Raw genomic sequence first — 22,825 nt, forward strand, 5'->3', positions numbered from 1 at the left:
TCAGTGAAACAGATATTATGGCACCAGTGATGTGTTCCAGAAGCAAGAAGGGGGTGTCCACTAACCAGAGAAGTTGCTGCTTTAGTCCAAGTGTGCTTTCACAGGCAGTTCATTCTTCTTTAGAAAAATATTGTTTGGGGGATCTCTGGGTGGCTCAGCGGTTTAGCGCCGCCTTCAGCCCAGGGCCTGATCCTGGAGTCCCGGGTTCGAGTCCCACCTCGGGCTCCCTGCATGGAGCCTGCTTCTCCCTCTGCCTGTGTCTCTGCCTCTCTCTCTCTCTCTCTCTCTCTCTCTCTCTCTGTGTCTCTCATGAATAAATAAATAAAATCTTAAAAAAAAAGAAAAATATTGTTTGATATTACCGTATCTTCACCACTGTGACGTATGCTTTCTCTGTTTAAAATGCTTTCTTTTTTCCATACATACTTAAATTTATGGGTGCATGGGAACAAGCATATTTTCTAAGAACAAAATGACAACAATAACCTATTTTTATCAGTATCACATGGAGATGAGGCAGAGAAAAAAACATTCTGTTGTGTGGAAATATCCTCTTCTACCATGAATGGCATGCTCATTCAATTTTTTTCTTTATACTTCAGTAAATTAATTTGTTCTTCCTGTTTAATAACAACATGTTGTATGCCTTATTCAATTGGAGAGCATTGTTGTTTTTAATTCAGTGTTGTAAAATGAAGGATAATGTTAAAAACTTTTTGTGCATGATTGTCACATGTATGGCAAAATGACATTAGGGATGAATAAATTCTAAAAGAAGTGAATTCTGGATGGTTTCCTCTTTAAACCAAAAGTGTTTGTTTTTTGTGAAAGAATTCTTTTTCCCTCTCCTCCTCCCCTTCATCCTTTCATCTTTGTCCTTCTTGAATAGCTATGTTTGTTTTCTTTCCCTCTTCTGTTAATCTCACTATTGATATTTACCTTATTTTCACACTTGGTAAAGTGTGAACCCAGTGTATTATGTAAGGTTGGAAAACCTTGGTAAGTGGACTACATTAATTTAGATGCCCTTTTAAAAAAAGGTGAACATTACTTACTGAAATGGCTCTCATTTGTGAAAAAAAGCAAGTCGGCAAGCCATCACTCATGGTATTTGAAAAGAATTGTATAGAAGATAATAAGATAAGATCTGATTATGATTATTATTGCTTAAAAAGTAAATCATTATTAAGTAGTAAACTATTGGGTGCAGCAAAAGTAGAGCTCTGAAGAGAGGTACATGCATGTTTTGATGAATGCTCAATGTTTTGCATTTTTCTCAAAGCTAAGACTCAGAAGGTTTTAATTCAGAATAACATTTAAGATGCTTTTCTCTAGGGCAGTGGCATTGTTGAATAAGTGGCTCCAAAGCACATGTTGGGAATTTGATTTAAAATTTTGGAACAATTTCACCCTCTGCTCTGCAGGAGCTGACCAAACGGGAAGTCGAATACATTGCCCTGTCAAGGGACACCACTGAAAGCGATCTCAAACAGCGTCGAGAGATCCGAGCAGGGACGGCTTTTTACATTGATCAGGCAAGTTCTTATCACACTCCAACACATGACTGTTTAGTCCAGGTCTATGCAAAATTGATTTTTAAAGTACAAAGATATAGCCTGTGTGATAGTGAAAGATAACGTACTGTGCTTTCTTTAGATAGATTTAATTTAGATTTTTGGTTTTCCTGTTCTTGGAAATGCCTTCTTGGTTTAGCACTAAATAAAAAACTGTAGATGAAATGAGTGGTTCTAAAATGTTACCTAAAGATCAATATGGTGATTTCTGAATTTTTAATTGCTTCCTAGTACTTGCAAATAAAATTTGAATTTTTGAAGAGGAGATGAGGAGCTTTTAAAAGGAAATTCTCTAGCACATTTATAAAAGTATTTTTGATCTAAAAGTCAAGTAGGTAAAAAGGTGTGTTAAACATAGTGAAATTAAATATATACTTCCAGGAACTACAACTTTTTACGGGGGGGGGGGGGTAGGGAGGGAGGTTTTTAGGTGCAGATTACCAAATAAGATAATATTTTATTAATATTATAATGAAGCTTGTTGAATATTTCTTCAAACAAATAGCTTAAAATATTAACTATTGTTCTTCATTAGGAGTACCTAGTAGAAAAAAAGACAGAGATTTTAAATAAGTAACTCATAGGAGAAAGATTTCAAATGTCTAATAAATTCATGACAAGATGCTTATTAACCTTTTCATTTATAAAAATAAAACTGAAAACGTTAATGAGCTATTGTTTTTCTTTTACCTCTCATATTAGCAAAGATTAAAAATCTGCTAATGTCCATTGTTGATGAGGAAAAAAGTTATGAGGAAGCAGCATTGCTGTTGATGCAATTTTGAAAGAAAATTTGGCAATATTGATCAAAAGAGAAAAAATTAAATATATTTGGACCCAGTGGTTATGTTTCTGGCAATTTTTCTTCCAAATGTTATTTGTATAAAGCATGCAAAGTTACATATGCAACGGTGTTTATCATAGCATTGTTTGATATCATATAAAACTATAAATGAAAACTATAATAATGTATATTTAGGAGGGACTCAGTTGGTTAAGCATCTGACTCTCAATTTCGGGCTGGCTCAGTTGGTTAAGCATCTGACTCTCAAGTTCGGCTCATGTCATGATCTCAGGGTTGTGAGATTGGGCCCCAAGTAGGTCTCTGCAGTGGGCACAGAGTCTGACTAAGGTACTCTTTCCCTTTGCCTCTTCCTCTCACCTCATCTTTGTCTCTCCCTCTCCAAAAAAAAAATAAAATAAAATAAATAAATAAATAAATAAATAAATAAATAAAAAGAATATTTAGGAAACTAGTTAAACTAGTTAAATAATAATGGTGAGTAGAATTCTCTAGAGCCATTAAAAAGAATAAGATGAATGTAGTAATAGGAAAGAAATCTAGGAGAAAGCATGTAAGTGATGTTGCAAGACAGCATATGTAATCTGATCCTATTTGTGGTAAAAAGACAAAGAGAAATATATAAATGTTTGTGTATATATTGGAAATTTCCAGAAGGATACACAAGAATCAGTTAATAGAGCTTACCTCTGGGAAATGTGACCCAGAATCTGGGGTGGGGCAAGGAAGGAATTTTCATAGCTCTCTAAATTGAAAGCTTCCTCGGGAGCACATTTAATTACTTTAAAAGAATATACATTTGGCCCTTGAACAGTGAGTAGATCAGGGGTGCTGACCCTTGAGCAATCAAAAATTTGCATATAAATCTTGGCTTCCCCAAAATTTAACTACTAATAGCCTATTGTTGACTGGAAGCCTTACAGTAACAGTCATTTAATGTATTTTGTATATTATCTGCATTATATACTGTATTCTTACAATAAAGCAACGTAGAAAAAAGGAAATGTTATTAAGAATATTATAAAGAAAACACATTTACAGTAGTACTGTATTATATTGAAAAAAATCTGCATGTAAGAGGACCTATCCAGTTCAAACATGTTATTCAGGGGTCAAGTATAATTGTAAAAGGAAACACTGAGTGAATGAATTTTTGAAGACCGGGATATTCACCTTGTCTTATAGATTACTTATTAGTTACAAAAGGAAAAATGTACTTAAAATGGAGAGATTTGGCAGTCACCACCTTTAATGGTGATCACACTTGGCACTATGTAGTGGAAAACCTGAGAAGTTCACATTTCCAATTAAAAAGTAATCCTTTGTGGATGAAGCACACAAGTACATTTTAAAGAAACCTGTTTTATTCACATGATGCGAAGGTTTACTTTATACATTATTTCTAATTACACATGGGAAGAAAATATACCTTTACAATGCCTACTTCTTTTCTGAATGTAGTGAGACCAAGAGTAAGGAGCTCGGGAGAGGGCGTAGAAAACCACGATTACGGCCTAAGTAGCAGAGAGGAGATGGGAACAGACTTAATGACACCGGAAGAACTGGCTCTGGTAGAGTGTGGATTTAAAAACATACTTTTTGAGTGAATTTTGTATTTGGATTGATTGTTGCAGTACAAATAGTGAGGAAGTGAAAGTGGACTTTGATATGCTTACTATTATTATTTTTAATATGCTTACTATTTTTAAAGGTACCTTAAAACTTTGTATTTCTTAAAGTAAATAATTTAGATAATGCTATGTAATATTATGTTCTCCCTGCCATTCTAAAAAGCATATTTTTGGATGATATCTATTTTAAAGTTTAAAAAATATTTAAAGTGCTATTATAAATCAATGCTAGTATCTTATATTTTATGTTTTCTTGGCAAGTCCTACTTGTTATGATGAACATCGGTGACTTAGGATGTAATGCACGGACACCTTCAGAGCCAGTGATTGTGGTATAGGAACATTGTCCTTTTCCTAAGTTACTTCAGACTGTTTGTTGAGATAGTATCTGATTTTCATATTTTTTCTTCTCTTAATAGCTCTTTATTATTTGTTCATAATGAGATCACAACAGTTCCTTGCTTACACCTGTGCAGTCCCATCACACTCAGAATAAAATCCAATCCTTTTAATAAGGCCTGCAATACTCTACGGGACCAGATCTTGTCTACCTCAGCTCCTTTCTCCCCTTCCCTTGCTTTCTCGGCTCCTGCTGCGTGGCCTTGTTCTCTTCTTAAAAATAGATCGAACACTTTCCGCCCTCACAGCCCTTGTACTTAATATTTCCTCTGCCTGGTATGATCTTTTCCCAGATCTATATATTCCCGCCTCCTCATCATTCAGATTATAACTTCTCAGAACGTTTTAGTAATCACTGATGATGCACACCCCCTTCCACATATATGGTGCCATCATGTTACACAATGTGATCTTCAGAGTACCTATCACTATCTGAATTTACCTAATTATTTCTTTGTTTCCATGTTTATGGTCTGTGTGTCCCACCAGAATGTAACTTTCTTTTTTTTTTTAGAATGTAACTTTCTTGTTTATCTCTGGCACCTAAAAACTGTCTGGAATATGACTGGCATTTACATTTGATGATAGATTTCTCCTTTGGATAATCAATCTTGTTAAAATTTTAAGTAAATTAAGAATAAGTAGGTTCCGGTTAAGACCAGAGGGGCTCTACAGTGGAAAAGATTTGTTTTTTACACCTATTTTGAATCTTCAGAATGAATAATAATTCTCATCTGGATTCTAGATAGATGAAGTTGCCAATTGACTACCATCTGGTCATTTGGGAATTTCTTTTATTTGTTTAATACTCTTAACCATAATAATGGAACATTAAGAATAATGGATATTCTTATCTTGATGTCTGATTATCAAGGGGGAGGCACTATCATCATTCACTAGTAGGTGATGGCTCTAACCTAGGTGGGCCAACATCAGTGAAAAAATGCCTGTGGCCATGTGGTAGGTGCTGGGAGAAAGAGTTTGGATTGTTCAGTGTATTCGATGCATGCATATGTGACTGACATTCAAGTGATTACTAATTGACATTTCAGCTGGAAACCTTGGCAAAACCCCCAGTTCCAAGTTGAGGGTCATGACTATCAACTTCTTCACTTATTTGCATGCAGGATTAAGGATGATTGATGATAAAGTGAGAGGTTAACCTGTATTGCTACTCTTGAAGGTTAGAATTAGGTTAATAATTCTATAGTAGGGAATTTGTATTTTCTTTCAAAATAATGTTTATTTTTTCCTGATTAACAATATTATAAATGCTTTTTATAGATACATGTATATATATATAATATAGAGAATTGTTAAATATTTATCAAATGACTGCTGTGTGTTAGGCACTGTCTAGGTGCAGTGAGCAAAAGAAACAAATTCCTGTCATTGTAGTGCTTTTTTTTTTTTTTTAATTTCGTTTATTCATTTTTAGAGAGAGAGTGCACACACAGGTGCAGGAGTAGGGAGTGGGGAGAGGAGCAGAGAAAGAGGGAGAGAGAATCTTAAGCAGGCTCCACACTCAGCACGGAGCCAGGCATGAGGCTCAATCTTACAACCCTGAGATCATGACCTGAGCCCAAACCAAGAGTCGTTCACTTAACTGACTGAGCCACCCAGGCGTGATAGAGCTTATGTTCTAATGGGGGAAACAAAACCATATCCTAATGAAGGATAGTATAATAAAGTAATTGCTAAAGGGCATTGGGAAGGATATAAAAATTACTTTTCTCTTCCCCTTCAAGAACAACAGTATAAATATTTTCTATATTATTTTCTACTATGCCTACATGCATATCTATTTAATCATGTACAATAATTTTTACAAAAATTATATACCATATATATAACATTTTATAGCCTGCTTTTTAAAAAACCTGATATTTTATCAGAAGCATCTTCCTATGATACTAGATATTCCTCAAAATATAATTTTTAGTGTCCATACAGTATTTTATCTAATAGATGTGCTATTATTTATTTAACATTCCCATTTTATCCATATTCCCATGTTGGTAATTTAGTTTTTTTTTAAGTTTTCACTATTATAAATAAGGCTTTGTTAAATATCATTTTATTTGTATCATGTAATCTCTGAGTATTTTTTAGACTTGAATACTAGAAGTATAATTACTCATCAAAAGATCTAGACATTTTCAAGAATAATTCAAGAATAATATATACTGCCAAATTACTTTTTGGAAAGGATGTTCCAACTCATGCTTTCATCAGTGTGCGATGAGGATTGCCTCATGTATTCTTGTCAGTATTGGGTATTTCTTTGAGTGTACTTTGCCAAATTAGTAGGATTTAATTGGCATTTAAAAATTACTAAGCAGGCTGAATCTTTTTTATATGTTTATTGCGTACTGCTTCTATCAGATATCAAGGAATTGAGAGGATATGGAAAAGGAAAAGGGTACCAATGAAGTAAGGTATAGTCTGTTAAGAAAATGGAGGGATCCCTGGGTGGCGCAGCGGTTTGGCGCCTGCCTTTGGCCCAGGGCGCGATCCTGGAGACCTGGGATCGAATCCCACGTCGGGGTCCCGGTGCATGGGGCCTGCTTCTCCCTCTGCCTGTGTCTCTGCCTCTCTCTCTCTCTCTCTCTGTGACTATCATAAATAAATAAAAATTAAAAAAAAAAAAAAAAAGAAAATGGAAATTTACACTGTTTTGTATATATAAATATTTGCCAAAACTTACCCACTTGTTCGTGTAATTTAAAATTATACAACTACTTTGCTGATTGGATTACAGATTAAGCTGTTAAAAAAGAATTGGTTAAAGAAATTTCTATGATTGGCATTTTGACACCCATGGAGACATAAGGAGACCAAAAGATATTTTGTTACCACATTAACTTTCATTTACTTCAGAAGATAAAATAACCTGAAAAAAGTAAATTATCATTGATATTTTTCTCACCTCATTTGTTGACATTCTCTTTACTAATTCTCTTTTTTACCATGTGACTACAAAAAGCTAGAGTGGAAGACTTTAAGTCAATAGAAAATTGCTTCCATTACTCAAATTTGAACCAATATAAATTGACCCACAAATAAATTATATTTTGGTTTTAATGTTTTATTGAGAGGAGACACTCAAGATAATTTGGGGAGTAAAAAGCCAGGATGGGACAGTTCAAATGATTTTCTTTAACTTTTCCTAAGCCAGGAGCTTTTTTCACGTTAGAATCTTGTTAATTTGTTTGACATGGTACCATGCAGTTCCATAATGTATGATGTATGTATTTAATATTAAGCATAAAAATGCACTTTAAACAATTATATAATATTTTTTCCTCTTTAAAAAGTGTTTATTGATCGTATACAAAATAGAGAAAATGAATTATATTTTAATGTCTTTTCTTCTGTTTGGGATTATTCTTTTTTAAAATATTTTATTTATTTGAGAGAGAGAAAGAAAGTATACACAAGTGGTGAGGAGGGACAGAGAGAGAGGGAGAACAGACTCCTCGCTGAGCAGGGAGCCCGATGTGGGGCTCCTTCCCAGAACCTGAGATTGTAACTTGAGCCAAAGACTGATGTTTAACCACTAAGCCACCCAGTTTGGCTGTTTGGGATTATTCTTGATTCTCTCTTATTGATATTGAAAAAAAATAAGGGTTAACCTTTTCTTAATGCACTGCTTAAATATTATAGGTCATCAAAAGCAACTCCTAATAAATCAAATAACAGTGCTATTGATCAGAAAATAATATTTCTAGTTTGTCAAAATGCATTTTACTTATTTTAGCAAATAGAGGAAAACATTTACTTGTACACTTAATCCTATTTGTGGATGCTGAAGCTACTTTCCACGTGGAACCACTTTTAAAATTACAAAGTTAGGGATGCCTGGGTAGCTCAGTGGTTGAGTATCTGTCTGTCTTCAGCTCAGGGCATGATCCCGGAGTCCTGGGATTGAGTCCCTCATCGGGCTCCCTGTAGGGAGCCTGCTTCTCCCTCTGCCTGTGTCTCTGCTTCTGTCTCTCATGAATAAATAAAATAAAAAAATAAAATTACAAAGTTATATTTCAGAAGTTCATTGATAAATTGTTTGGAATTTAAAAAGCATCGTGTATAGAAGAAACAAAGCTGTGGAAAGTGGCTGAATTCTGTTATTTGCACCAGACCCTTTACAACCATATTGTTATAAAATGTTCTGATTGTCACTTGGACAGTTCGAGAAGGTCTCTCTCTGTTTATTCTGGCCTCTGTGTTAGTCAGAACTCAGGCCTTTGGTCCTTAACCATGTTACCCTCTTGCTCAGGCCAACTCTTGTATACTCATATGATGTTAACTGAAAGATTTACATAATTCTTTAAAAAAATCAGGGTACATAATATAACACTGTGGGTTAACTATCCTGGAATTTGAAATAAAATAAAATTTAAAAATCAAGGTAGAAAAACAACTTTTATTGAGACCTCTATAGTACTATGTGCTTTATGTGATTGCATCTAATCTTCAGAACATCCTTAGGAGGGAGATGACTTCCCAATCTTATAGGTAAAGTAACAGAGCCTTAGAGGGCCATGGACATACAACTGATAAATAGTAGGTGGAATTTGAACTGGGATCTGTCCAATTCCAAAGTTTTGGTCCTTTGTACCATATGCTATTTCCCTGAAAGAGCAATGGTGATGATGATGATGATGATGGCCACCAGGACTACAAGGATGACAGTATTGATAGTAATAACAGCTAATCATTTTGTAGAGGTTTATTGTGAGCCAGAGTTTATCTTGGTTCATCTTCACCAGAATCTGTGAGATAAGCACAGTAAGTAGTATAGATTTAGAAAGAAATGGAAGCTCAGAGAAGGAAAGTAACTAGCCTGAATTACCAATAGCAGATAAGTGGTGGTGCAATGAAAAATCAATCTGATCCTATTCTGATATTTTGAAATGAACTTAAAATGTAATTATTTTCATCTTTTTTTGGCTTCCTCGGTGCTGTTACTGTAGCCATTTTGAGTCATTTGAAGCTCTTTGGAATCTATTTTCATTAAATCATGGTTATATTAATAATAATTTCTATTTTAATAGATCTGATAGCTTTAAATGTCTTTTGCTGTTTTCTTTCATAAATAGTGGCATTGTGCAATACCCCTTGAGGATATTCTCACTTAGTAAATGAGGACACAGACCTCCAGATTAATTGTTTGCCTAAGGTCTTTTATCAAGTCAGAAGCAAATCTAGAACAGGGGCTTAGACAGGTTTTGACTTTTAGGTCATGCAGCCTCTTTTATCTTGAAAGATGCATGCCTGCATGTTGGATTGTTAAAGCTGTGATATGGTTTGTCCAGAAGGATCTGGCTGCATTTTTTCTGATTTCTATTTGAGAAAATTAGGTCTCTGGAAGTTCTATAGCTTGAAGGGCAGGAAAGGATCCTTATGGTTGATGTAATTTCTACTTTGAGTAACGATTACAAATATTCATTCCACATAAAATATGTATGTAGTGCTCCCTTCTTTTTAAGATTTCAAGGGAAAAGTATACCACCATTACTTTATTTGAAAGTTTTTTATTTAAAAAATCTGTATAGAAAATATTTGAAATATATAGCCTCAGTCATTCATGCTGACAGTTAAACGTGTTCTCTTCTCATAACAAGTGTGGGCATAGATAGCTATTATCCTTCATATAAAAAATTCTTCCTATACTTACATAACAGCATCTTTTAATTGAGCTGTTACATTTTTATTCCATAAACACTAAAAGCCTTCTGTGAGCCAGTTCTGCACCAGGACAATGCAAAGGCAGGGTTCTCACCCTTTGGGGACCTGAGACTCTTGTTGGGGAGATGAAACAGGCTTATGGGAGAACGAGGAAAACTTCAGCATTATGGCTCCACCCTTATATGCTGAGCAGACAGGGGGCAAAGGGGCATCAATGCAGGGAGGGTAACATGTTTGGGCCTCTGTTGGGTACAAAACCTGTAACAATTTTTTTCTCTCCAGCGTTTCCAATTAAGAGACTTACTGCATGATACAATATGTTGTAGATATATTACTTAATGGATTTTCTATGTAGTTTTAAACATTATTCTTTTTTTAAAATTTTTTTCAACATTATTCTTTACAAATGTGATGAGATTGTATTAATAAAGTTTGGCAGTACTGATTATTTTCATCATTTTTAGACTATTTTAAGGAACAATCAGGAAGCAAGATGATGCTGAATTACTAACTAGTATTATTATTATTTTTTTTTTTTTAATTTTTTTAAATTTATTTATGATAGTCACAGAGAGAGAGAGAGAGAGAGGCAGAGACACAGGCAGAGGGATAAGCAGGCTCCATGCACTGGGAGCCCGACGTGGGATTCGATCCCGGGTCTCCAGGATCGCGCCCTGGGCCAAAGGCAGGTGCCAAACCGCTGCGCCACCCAGGGATCCCACTAACTAGTATTATTTCTGTAAATTCAGTGATTCAGATTTTATTACCAAAAAGCATCTTGTTAAGGTTTTCTCCTTTTAGCCTGTATTCTTGCCTGCATTTAAACATTTTAATTTACGTGTATGTACTGGGTCTATAGCCACATATCCAAAGGGCAAGTCTGGAAGAAAGTTAAAAACCTTGGGTGGTCCTTCTCTGCATGTTGAATTTTTTCTTTTCATTCTTTTTTTCTAAAAATAAATATAGCACTCTTATAAATTTGTAATCCTCTTATTATATTCTTATCGTTGAATTCATTTGCACTATAAAGCATCCACCATCATTGCCACTCAAATTTTGTGTAAAATAATAAGAAAAAAAGCTTTGAAGAATTTTAAAACATAATACTCTTAATAAAGTTGAGCTACATTGCATAATCATAGATTTCATTGTTGGAATAGACTTTTCAGATGGTGTGATTCAGTCTCTAACTTCCAGCAAGTAAAATATGATCATCTTGAGGACAACGGACAATAATAGATATGTAGATATGGTGCCTGTTCCAATGGACTCTTTCAGTAAAATGAACAGGAAGTGAAGGAAGGCTCCTGTTGAGATGGTGCTAGTGAGGATTGAAGGGGTGATGGATGCATGAACTATTTAGAGATTATACTTGAGTCGTTTCAGGAGTCAGAAGTAATGAATTCTGGGTGGCAAGAGAATCAATGAGACTTTAATTGGCAGGCTTTAATTGAAATCAACATCAGGAAGAGAGTTTGGTTTAGGATAGAAGTCATATTTGATTTAGCATGTTGAATTTGAATACCTCTATGGAGATGTTAAAAAGGAAATGGGAGTATGGAGCTCAGGAGGATGGTTAGGGGCATATGGTATGTTTCTCAGGAAAGATGAGATAAAGAAAATGAAAAATATGCCATCTATTGCTATTGTTGCTGTTTACTTAATGTAGCACATAACATAGCACCTGCCATATAATGGCTACTCAGTCAACAAGTAAGAATTTGTGGGAGTAGGTTAGAACTTTGCCAATAAAATAACAAATGGAAAAAGGTTGAGGATAGAACCTTAGGAAATGTTTGCTCTTTTTTTTTTAATTTTGTAAAGAGTACAGGTGTCAGAAGGGTTGGGGAAAGCCAGAGGGAAAACCTACTTGGTAAATGTCTAAGATAGAAGATGAAGCACCAGAGAGAATCAAAGGAAAATACTTGGAGGAAAAGAGAACATGAAGATCAAGAAAATACCTGATACTTGGCTGTTTGACTTTTGGTGCTTGCAAGAGAGCAGTTTCAGTAAAACAAGAATGATAAAGGCTTATAGAGGCAATGTGTATGGGACTGTTTTTCAAGGGGCTTGAAGATAAAGAGAGGATGTTAGGAAGTATTAGGAGACTGTAGGTTTTCCTAAAGTATAGACATGTTTGTAGAAGAGAAGGAAGTTGAAAATGCAATTAAGAAATGGTATAGTTGTTGGAAGATTTTGGAGGTGGTGGGAGGGGATGCCACTAAGCTCAAGGTACAAAAAGGACTGGTCTTTGGGGGGTAGGAGGAGTAATCGTCAAAGACAGAAATTAGAGTAGAGTAGAAAGATGAAGACAAAGGGTAAATTTCCTACATAAATTTAGGGAAAAGACTAGTTCACTGCTACTCAGTTCCAGAGATTTCTTTGATTTGACAGTGTACTACTATTATGATTTGTTTCTGCTCGTGGCATTTCTGACTCCAAATGTGTAGGTTTTCCATACCAAGCAGTTCTCCAATTCTCTGCAGACACCAACAGGGTATCCTAGAATTTAGTTCAATTCTGATGCTAACTACCTGGAGTTAACACAGACCCCACAAGTTAGAGGCGTAATCTAAGGCTACCCCTACTCCAGATGCCAGCTGCAGGTTTGAGCCACCTATACTTCTGGCTGACTGGCTGTATATCAGGGATTCCTATAACCCCTTCCTTCAGTTTAATAATTTGCTTGAATGGCTCATAGGATTTAAGGAAACACTTTATTTATAATTACTGGTTTATTATAAAGGATATCATAAAGGATACAAATGAATAGCCAGATGAAGAAGTACATCAGGTGAGGACAGGAAGGGTCCCGAGTGTAGGAGCTTCTGCCTCTGTGGCATTTGGGGTGTCTCACCCTTCTGGCATGTGGATGTCTTCACCAACCAGGAAGCTCTCCAGATCTTATTGTGTAGGGTTTTTGAGGGAGTTCCAATAATTGACTTGAGTGATTAAATAAATCACTGGCCATTGGTGATTTACTCAGTCTTGCCTCTCTTCTCCCTAGAGGTCTGGAGCTAGGACTTCATGTTCCAGCTCTATCGTGTGGTAGGTTTTTCTGGTAACCATCCCCCACCCTAAAGCTATTAGGGATCAATCAAGATCTGCCTCATTAGCATAAACTCGGTTGGTATGTTTGAGAGGGATTTATTTTGAATAACAAAAGATTCCCCTTTCACCTCCATCACTCAGTAAATTCCAAGAGTTTTAGAAGTTCTACAGCAGGAACTGCTGACCAAATATATATTTGGTCATATCATAATATCACAATTGACTTGAAAAATAATATTAATTTGGGGGAAATGTGATTATAGTTACCCCTAGAAAACTTTAGGGCACTGCTACATAGTCAAATAAAGTTTGAGTTGAATGGAGTCTCTTGTATGTATAGAAATGTATTGTGCAGATTTTGTTTTTCTTTTTTTTAAACAGGCATAACGAATTCCAACGCCTAGTAAAACTAGATTGTGAAGTTACTAATCATCTGCGGTTGCGTTATTCATTGACCTCTTGTTTCTTTATCTACTCAATTTCTCCATCACTTAAGGACAGGTTAAAATTTTTAGCTTTGCCGTTTTCAAGCTGTATAACCTCAATTGAAAAATTGGGTAAAATAGTGTCTACTTTAGAGGGCTGTCATGAGGATTAAATCAAATAGCATAAATGGAAGAACTTGATTCATGCATACCAGTTACTACACTGTAGACCCTACGACTTTCGCTCTCAGTCAGTGGGTCAAACTATCTCCAACATCAAGTAGCAAATTCTTCAGTTTTATTTCAATAATTATGCACTCTCTTTTCTGTCCTTTACCAGCTCTTCCTCATCACCATTGGAACATGTTCAATTTTTTGCTTCATTAAAAAAAAAAAAAAAGAATTGGCTGCCATCAGCTGCACTGTCCCAGCTCAGTTGCCCTTACTACCAGCAGGTCTCTCTCTTCTCTTCATGGCCAGTCATCCTGTAGAATGTAGCTCAACTTGGGCTTGTCTATTCCCTCAGGAGTTGATTGAGATCATGCGTTTTTATTTATTTATTTATTTTTATTTTTTTTTTATTTTATTTTTTTTGAGATCATGCGTTTTTAGCAAAAATACCATAGAAGTGGTGTTGTACCTGTCTCAGAGCATTATATTAGAAATTTAGCACATGAAATTGATACATCTCTTTACTGGAAATGTTAATTTTGATCACTTGGTTAAGGCGGTAATTTCCAGATTCCTCCACTGTTGTATTATTTTTCCTTTTGTCTCTTATAAATGTGTTGTAGGGAGATATTTTTGAATCTATACAAATATTCCATTTCTCATCACACTTTTACCTAGTTATTTTACCAACCATTGATGATTCTTGTTTCCAACAAGAATTTTTATGGTGGTTTTCTATCATTCTTTACTAGTAAGGTTATTAACTTGAGGTCTCCATTGTATACATATACCTGCATGTATGTGTTTTACTCTGGAGAAGAGGTGCGGCATTTGTTAGGTTTTCCAGTGGTCTTTATTTATTTTTTAACTTTTTTTTTTTTTTAAGATTTTATCTATTTATTAATGAGAGACATACAGAGAGAATGAGGCAGAGACACAGGCAGAGGAAGAAGCAGGCTTCATGCATAGAGCCGGACATGGGACTCCATCCCGGGACTCCAGGATCACGCCCTGGGCTGAAGGAGGTGCTAAACCGCTGAGCCACCCGGGCCACCCTCCAGTGGTCTTTAGATAGTATTATCATCTTTCATCTGCACTATTTTTTCCATTTTATGGTCACAGCACCTACCTCCATTAGAGTAGATGAAAGGAATTATTTATGTATTTAGCTTCCGTTTCTGATCTCTCACTATAGCTTATTCCAAATGCCTCTGAAAAGATTCTTTATATAAACAAACCAAAATATATCTGAGTTGAATAGAAGTAGTGTTTGTTGTTGCCCTATGTTGTCTACACTTTGTCTTCCCTGCCACACAGTTGGGAAACCATTAAATTTTGATATCTGTATTTCTAGTTTTATCTTAGAAAACATGTGTTTTCATCTTTATGAAGTTTTTAAAAGTCAAATACAGTATTTAGTCTGTCTTGTAACAAAGATTGATAGAACTTTTAAAGAATATTACCATAGGTTTTGATAACATTTATTTCTCTTGAATTATAATTATAAATTATATTTATTTCTCTTAATTATATTTATTTTTTTCTTCTTATGAGTGATGCTTTCTTGCAGTAAATAGATTCTTTTGAAAGAAAGCTTAATTGAGATGTTAGCTGAAACATGAATTTTTATAAGAAGTAGTTTACATTTTGATTTTTAATGTCTCAGAAACCATTTTTGTGGCTTTGTGTTTTACAAAGCTAGCAGAAATGAGATTCTAATTTTTTTTTTTTTTTTAGGAAATACAGAGTCACTTATATCCATGCATTATTTTTAAAAGTGAAGCTACTTGGGGTACCTCGGTGGCTCAGTGTTTGAGCATCTGCTTTTTTGGCTCAGGTCATGATTCCAGTGTCCTGGGATCAAGTCTCGCATCAGGCTTTCCATAGGGAGCCTGCTTTTCTCTGCCTATGTCTCTGCCTCTCTCTGTGTCTCTCATGAATAAATGAGTAAATAAAATCTTAAAAAAAAAACAAAAACAAAAACTGAAGCTACTACCACAAGATGGCTAGTTTGGTAGAAAATAATTAAAATATATTTGAAAATGATAGATTTGAAGGATTATGCATACATTTATTTTTAAAATGAGGTGATCATGTTAAGTCTAATGCAGTTTTCATAAAAATGTATAAATAAGCTAAATTCTAAAATATAGTATAAAATTCAACATTTTATTGAAATGATACTTGATTAAACAATGTCTGTTTTCTTGTCTACACTTGGAAAGTCATTGTATTGCTATTTGAGAAATTTCTCTAGATATTAACTCTTTTAAAAAAAAAGAAATAATCTTTATATCTTCCCATCAAACATCCAGATCATTTTGGGCTAACTACTGTGGAGAAAATTAAAATTTTTTTTGAGAAAATTAAATTTTAAGCAAAAGGGTCAATATAAATACAGATTTTTCTAGTAAAGCTATAGGGTTATATATATGTTTAAGAGGAAATCACAACCAGTCCATTGGTGCAAAAACACCACATATGAGTTAAGCTATTGCCAGAAAATGGTGTTGGATAGGTACATAGATGCCATATTGTAAAGGACATATATGCCAACTTGAGGAGCTTAGACTTAGTGGGGGGGGGGGAGAGGTAAGGGGGTAGAATGGATGAGTTAAAGAAATATTAAGGAAGTTAAATCATCAGGACATGGTGATAAATTGAATGTAAGAAGTGAGATAGGAATCAAAGATCCTGGCATAGGCGAATGGTACTTCCATCTTAAATAGAAAGTACAGGAGGAAGAGCAAATTTAGGGGAAAGGATGATGTGTTCAGTGTTGTACAGAGGAGCCTGAGGTGTTTTGTGGAGTCTAAATTGAGACCATATGATGAGTCTATGGTGGAGCTTAGTGGGGGGGCTCAAGATTAGGGAATCATCTGCATAAAGGTGGTTGAAACTTTATGATTAAGTGAGATCATTCAGGCCAGACCTCGTAGAGTAAGAACTGTGAGCTAAACATGTGATTCTTGCATTACCTACAGGGAATGTCTGCCTGACGCAGACAAAAGAGAAATGGTTTTTCTAAGAGAAGACAGTACCATGGAGGCCGAAGAAGGAGACTTATAGAGAGAGTGAGAGCATAAGTTTAGCATGTTAATTCTCTGTCTGTTGTTGAATGAACAGGAGAAATGTCATTGAGGTTTTCTTTTTTTTAACCATGTTTTCAAGGATTTTTGACCAAAAAGTATTTTTTTTTTCGATTTTATTCAGGGTTTATCTATTAAAGAAATTTTTTTTTCACATCTTTAGTACTTTTTTGGTTGGTTTTCCTGTCTCTCACCGTTTGGGGTCTACTTTATTTCCTATTTTTTTTCTATTTTCCTATTTTTTTATTATTCTATTAAAAATTAAGTTTAATTTTTTAAACTTTATTTGGAAGACTTCTAGGACTATAGTTATAATAAGTCTGCTGTTAAACCTGACTCTTTTTCTGTTTTGGTAAGTTTATAATGTTGTCAGCATTGAACAGTACACAAACCCAAGTTCATTTTGATGGTGACTCTTGTTTCAATGATTCCCACCCCCACAAGTTCTCACCTAGCTTATTTGATCCTCGCAAGAAGCTTGCGGGAGAGACAGGGTGGACCATACGCTTCATTTATTTTTTCTAGTTAAGGGATCTATTCTCTTGTTTAACTCTGTGGTCGATTCAGAAACAGCTACAAACAGCTATGGTTTTCTGTTTCACTGGGCAACTATCTAAAATGTTGCAGCTGAAAGGAGCCTCAGAGATCCTTTCTTCCCATCCCTTCATGTTCTAAGTAGGCCTGAAGAATGAAAAATCACTTGCCTAAGATCATAGGGGCAGATACAACAAAACCAACATCTCCATACTCAGCTTTCCTGGTTTCCTGGTCCCTCTAATAAGAACCACGAGTTTAATTTGAATTACACGAGAAATGAGACCATGCTCTGGCATCTTCAGTGTTCTCATATTGCTTTTGTTTCTTGGCAATAGTGTGCAGTCCGTGCAGCCACAGAAGGCAGAACCCTTATTTTGGAAGGCTTGGAAAAGGCGGAGAGGAATGTTCTACCCGTTTTGAACAACTTGCTGGAAAATAGGGAAATGCAGCTTGAAGATGGACGTTTCCTCATGTCTTCAGAGCGTTATGACAAGCTTCTCCAAGTAAGAAGAAAAATCCGGATCCTTTGTCCTGGCAGCTAAGCTGTGGATGGTGCCATTTGTTGTAAGACATGATTGTATAGGAATGAGGAAAGTGTTCAGGTGGCTCATAGCTGTGGCAGGTTGCTGCACTTAGGTCATGAGTCTGCAGATCATATTAGAAGATCCCTCAGATTTTTACTTTTGGGTTTTTTTTGGCAGTATAATAACTATTTGTTCCCCACCCCATCCCCTTTTAACGCTCTCTTCTCTTTCTCCCTCCTTTCCTATCTTCCTTTTCTGTCTCCCAAGAACTGTACTGAGAGTCTTAATGGCTTCTAGAAGCTCAGGGAAGACAAATGGGCAAAGTATAGTCTTGGCCTCCAGAAGTTCAAACTCCAGTAGATATTGGCAGAAGTGAATAAGATATTTAACAGATACTCTGACAGTCCAGGCTGCCTGTATCTGATGCTTGCATTTTTGTAAGACCCTTCTAACAACCCCCGATTCCATTCTGGCTCCCCCCATAGCACTCTGTGATCTCTTTAAAACGTGGGAAAGATGAGATCAGACCTCTGTTCCTAACCCTCTCCTCAGTATAAAACCCAAAGTCTTCCAATGGAAAATAGGTCTTGTCTGATCTGAGCTCTTACTGCTCCTTTGGCCTTACTTCCTGCTGTCCTTTTTTATTTCACTTCAGCTGATAGTGTGTTCTCTTTACTATATCTTAAATCTGCTGGGTAGGCATTCTAGTGCTTTGCAGAAGTCACTTGCTCTTCCAGAATGGTTTTCCCAGATACTTGCCTGGCTTACTTCTGTATTCCTTTAAATCTTTGCTCAAATGTTGTTATCAGTGAAGCCTGCTCTCACCTGCCTATTTGACATTTCAGGATCCCCTCTGCCCTCTTGTTCCCTGACTCTGCTCTAGTTTTTCCTTCATCTTCTAATATCTCATAGGATTTATTTACTTGCTATGTTTTTAGTTTATTTGCTACCTCCCTCTACTATGTGATAACTTTCAGTAGAGCAGGAGTTTTTTTCTTTCGCTGATGTTATCTCAAGCTCTTAGAGCAATGCCTGACACTTGGGGGGTGCTCAAGAATTATTTGTTGAATGAATTAAAAAGTACAATAAGATCTTTAAATGCTGTGTTGCAAGTTGATATAAAGAGGGCCACAATAAGAGGGTGTGGGGCCCTTCAGAGGCTTTGGAGAAGGGTTTCATGTAATGTCACAAAAGGGCAAGTCTGCATTCTAGGACTTAGAGTCTCTCTGGCACCTGTGTTGTAGAGGTACACATATGCTAATTTAACTGCCCCAAGGTGGTTACAAATTACTCAAGAACAGAATCTATGTTGTATGTTTCTTCTTGATGCAGCAAATACAAGCCCAGGACACACTAGGCACTAAATACATGTTGGCACCAGAGGTTCTAACTGAACTGATGCTCCATGGCTGGCAGGACCAGAAATAGCTTTTTCATTCTCTCTGTGTGAGTTTGTTTTCTGAGAAACCTGTCTTGCTAACCTTCACCAGTCTGTTTCTTTACTGTTTAGAAGAGTCTCTAGATGGTGTCTTCACTGTGAGGCATAGCTGTCTTGTTTTGGATCTCTCTGAAGAGGATATCATACGAATATAATTAGAAGAGGATAGTTGAGGATTTAAGCAGTAATAAAAGTTAAATTCATTCATATTGTTAGAGTTAATTTACTGAAATGAAAGACATGTTTATTATTCACTTATTTAATTTTTTTAGATTTTAATTAATATTTTATAAGTAATATGAATAAATATGAGAATAGTCATTTATATTATTTTTAAAGTAGGTAGATGCTAGGCAGAACATTTTCTCTTTAGATACTTTCTAATTAAAAGAGAACTATTATTTGCCCCTATAGCTATTTGTCATTTTTAGTAAATGATTTGGAAAAGAATACTCAGATATGGGACCTTTTATTCTTAAGTATAGCAGTTACTTCACAATGAGAAGTGTGATATATTCTTTATTTGTGTTCGAATTTTGTGCAAAGTTATTGAACATATTACTTTGGACAAAAGTTTGAGATACGGGGTGCAGAGGGTTTTAGTATATACAAGGAGTGCTTGTTACTGAGAAGGATATACTACATTGTCTTTTCCCAATGTAAATATTAGTATAAATACTTAATTTTCATTGATAAATGTCATTTCTATATTCAGAGAATCTGTCTCATAAAAATCTCATAGAATATGAAGGCAAGATCCTTCACAAAAAACCACCACCCTAAGACAATTTCTGTGATAAAAAGATTTCAACACCATCATTTAAGTCTCATCTATTTCTAGCATACTAAATCTGAATACCTCAAAATTTTAATGATTTCATAGAGGCAATTGTAGTAGAATTTTGTTATTATGGAAATAGATACATTCCATTTGTATAAATTTTATTTATATCATGATTGTTTTTTTGGGTAAGTGGAAAATAAAAATATTCAGCTCTCTGAGGATTGTTATGGTTTGATTCTTTTGGTTTGTTTCTCAGCAGGGTTAGATCCTGACTCTTGTTTTCTAGTGCATGCGACATATCATCACTGTTAGCCCTGTTACTTCAAGTAGGGTCATAATGTTGGTCATAATGTTCATTATGTTTTTAAATTATTTCATGCAATCAACAGAGATTTGTCCTGTTATGTTTAAGAGATAATAAGTCCTCTCAAGAGCTTGGATCCAGCATGGGGTAGTAATGAACAGAAGTCAGTGCACACATGTATGATAAAAGCTTGCATACGATGCAGTGGAGGATACAAAAATGGCTCTAATGGAGGGAGGGTCCAGTTTAGCGATAATGTTGTTTGTGCTAAGCTTTAAATTATACCTGTGTTTATGCTGTGCAAAGTGAAAAGGATGTTTCAAGCAAGTGGAGCAGTGTTGGTGAAGCAGCATGTATCTGGAGAGCCACAGTTGTGAGATGGGGCTGGAGCCACAGGGTCAGGAAGGGAGGTTGAGGGGTGGGTGTGCAGTAGTTGTTGAGACTGAGAGAATCAGACATGAATTGAGCCAGGAAAAGCGTTGTGTCATGTGAAGAGTTTCTACACTGTCAAATGGGCTGCACCCCCTGAAGATAGGCTGAAAGCTGAGGGCATGCACATTCATATAAGCTTTGTAAGCTGTATAGCTGAGGACAGTGAAGAGCCATTGATAGGGTCAGGCAGAGAGAGAAGGGATGCCATCTAACAGGGGCCTCCTTTGGACCAGTTACTTCCACATACACTCTCAGGTTTAGTTTTCCTAATAGCCACGGTAATGTTGGTGATATTGTTCCCATTTTATTGATGACAAAGCTGAGGGTCAGAGGGTATAATAACATGCTCTTGGTCACTTCATTAGAATTTACGCCAAATGCTAGAACCAGGAATTGTAACACCAAACCTTGTATCGTTTCCAGTCTCAACTCCACCATATAATTGCAGGACCATGAGCAAGTTATAGAATTCCTTTGAATGTCAGGTTGTTCATCCTTAAAAAGGAATTAAATGTTCATTTACATTCTGGTAAATTTAACTGAACAAAATTCATCAAAAGTACTTACCACATGGTGACTTTTCAATACCTGTTAGGTGTTACTATTGATATACCTTGGCAGAAATAGACCTATAACCATGGTTGTCTATTTGAGGTCCATGGGCAGTCTCTGCTCTACCAGTGAGTGGTCAGTGCTTCTAGGACTACCTTTTTACATCCTCTGGTCTGAATCAGTATATTTTTCCTTACCCTCCCCACTCAGTTTCTCTGTGTTAATGACTCCAGCTTAGAGATCTGACCTACATTGCCTTTGTTCCTTGATGTATTAGCTGCTACTAATACTAATACTAAGACTGTTCAACACTAGTCTTCATGTTGTGAGCCTTCCCTGGCACCGTGATCCCGATTTCACTTTGCTCCCTTCCTTGACAGTTTGGTTTTGAGGTGGTTCTCTGATTTACTCAGCAATCAGGGCCTAAAGTCCTTAGCCTGGCAGCTCTTGCAGTTGTAATCTGCATCATTTATGCTGTAAGTTTTGATCTCTTTCTTTCAGGATCATACCAAAACAGAGTTGGATGCTTGGAAGATTGTTCGGGTTAGTGAAAACTTCCGAGTCATTGCCTTGGGCTTGCCAGTGCCTAAGTACTCTGGGAATCCATTAGATCCCCCTCTCCGTTCTCGATTTCAGGCCAGAGATATTTATTATCTGCCCTTTAAGGTATGTATGAACAAGGATCACTTATTTTTAAAGTACCTTTTCTATTTATATTTGTTTACTTTTATAAAAATGTTACTGTGTTTGTATGTCCCTTTCCTTAGTTAATGGAGAGAAAAATATATAAGGTAAAGAAAATCTCCAGAAACTAGGAAGACAAAATATTGTGGTGTTACTTATCTGATGGATTAAAAAGTATCAAGAAATGATTTTTTTTTGCTATTACTAGTGTCCATTCAAAGTTTGAAATGTTTCTATAAAATTTTGCATTTAGTCTGTTACATTCCTTATTGATTTGATGTTTTTGTGTTATTTTAGGACCAACTTAAACTGTTATATTCAGTTGGAGCCAGTGTCTCTGCTGAGAAGTAAGTATTTCAGTTACACACACAACCAGAGACACACATACACACACAGACTCTTAAAAATATCTGGACACTTAACATTACAATTTGTTTGTTTTGCACGTTGATTGACTGATTAATTCATCCATTCAACAACTGTTCTTTGGAGAATTTTTCAGTAGCTCTGGTAAGTACCAATGATAAGGTTAATAAGACATGATTCTTGAAGGCAAGAAACAAGACTTAGTGGAGTTTAAAGATATGGAAATATATTCATTTAATATTGTATAGTAAGCGTCTTAATTTCAAAAAGACATTGGCATTTAAGATGGGTTCTAAAGAATGAGTATGCTTTTGCCAGATAAAGAATGGAAGTAAGGAATTCTAAGAAGTTATTTTTAAAACATGGGATATGAG

At 35.7% G+C, this 22,825-nt stretch overlaps 1 protein-coding gene across 2 annotated transcripts in view; it reads left to right on the plus strand.

Annotated features, from left to right (window-relative positions):
* VWA8 (von Willebrand factor A domain containing 8) overlaps positions 1-22,825 on the plus strand; it is a 354,557-nt gene that overhangs the window by 42,833 nt on the left and 288,899 nt on the right. For both annotated transcript variants that reach the window (XM_035704343.2, XM_049099336.1), the window contains 4 exons: positions 1,425-1,535; positions 17,703-17,870; positions 21,903-22,067; positions 22,383-22,432. In XM_035704343.2, the coding sequence (XP_035560236.1) occupies positions 1,425-1,535; positions 17,703-17,870; positions 21,903-22,067; positions 22,383-22,432 (494 nt within the window). The remainder of the gene's footprint in view (positions 1-1,424; positions 1,536-17,702; positions 17,871-21,902; positions 22,068-22,382; positions 22,433-22,825) is intronic.

The sequence above is a fragment of the Canis lupus genome, chromosome 22 (genome assembly GCF_003254725.2).
Source record: "Canis lupus dingo isolate Sandy chromosome 22, ASM325472v2, whole genome shotgun sequence".
In the NCBI taxonomy this organism is placed as follows: domain Eukaryota; kingdom Metazoa; phylum Chordata; class Mammalia; order Carnivora; family Canidae; genus Canis; species Canis lupus.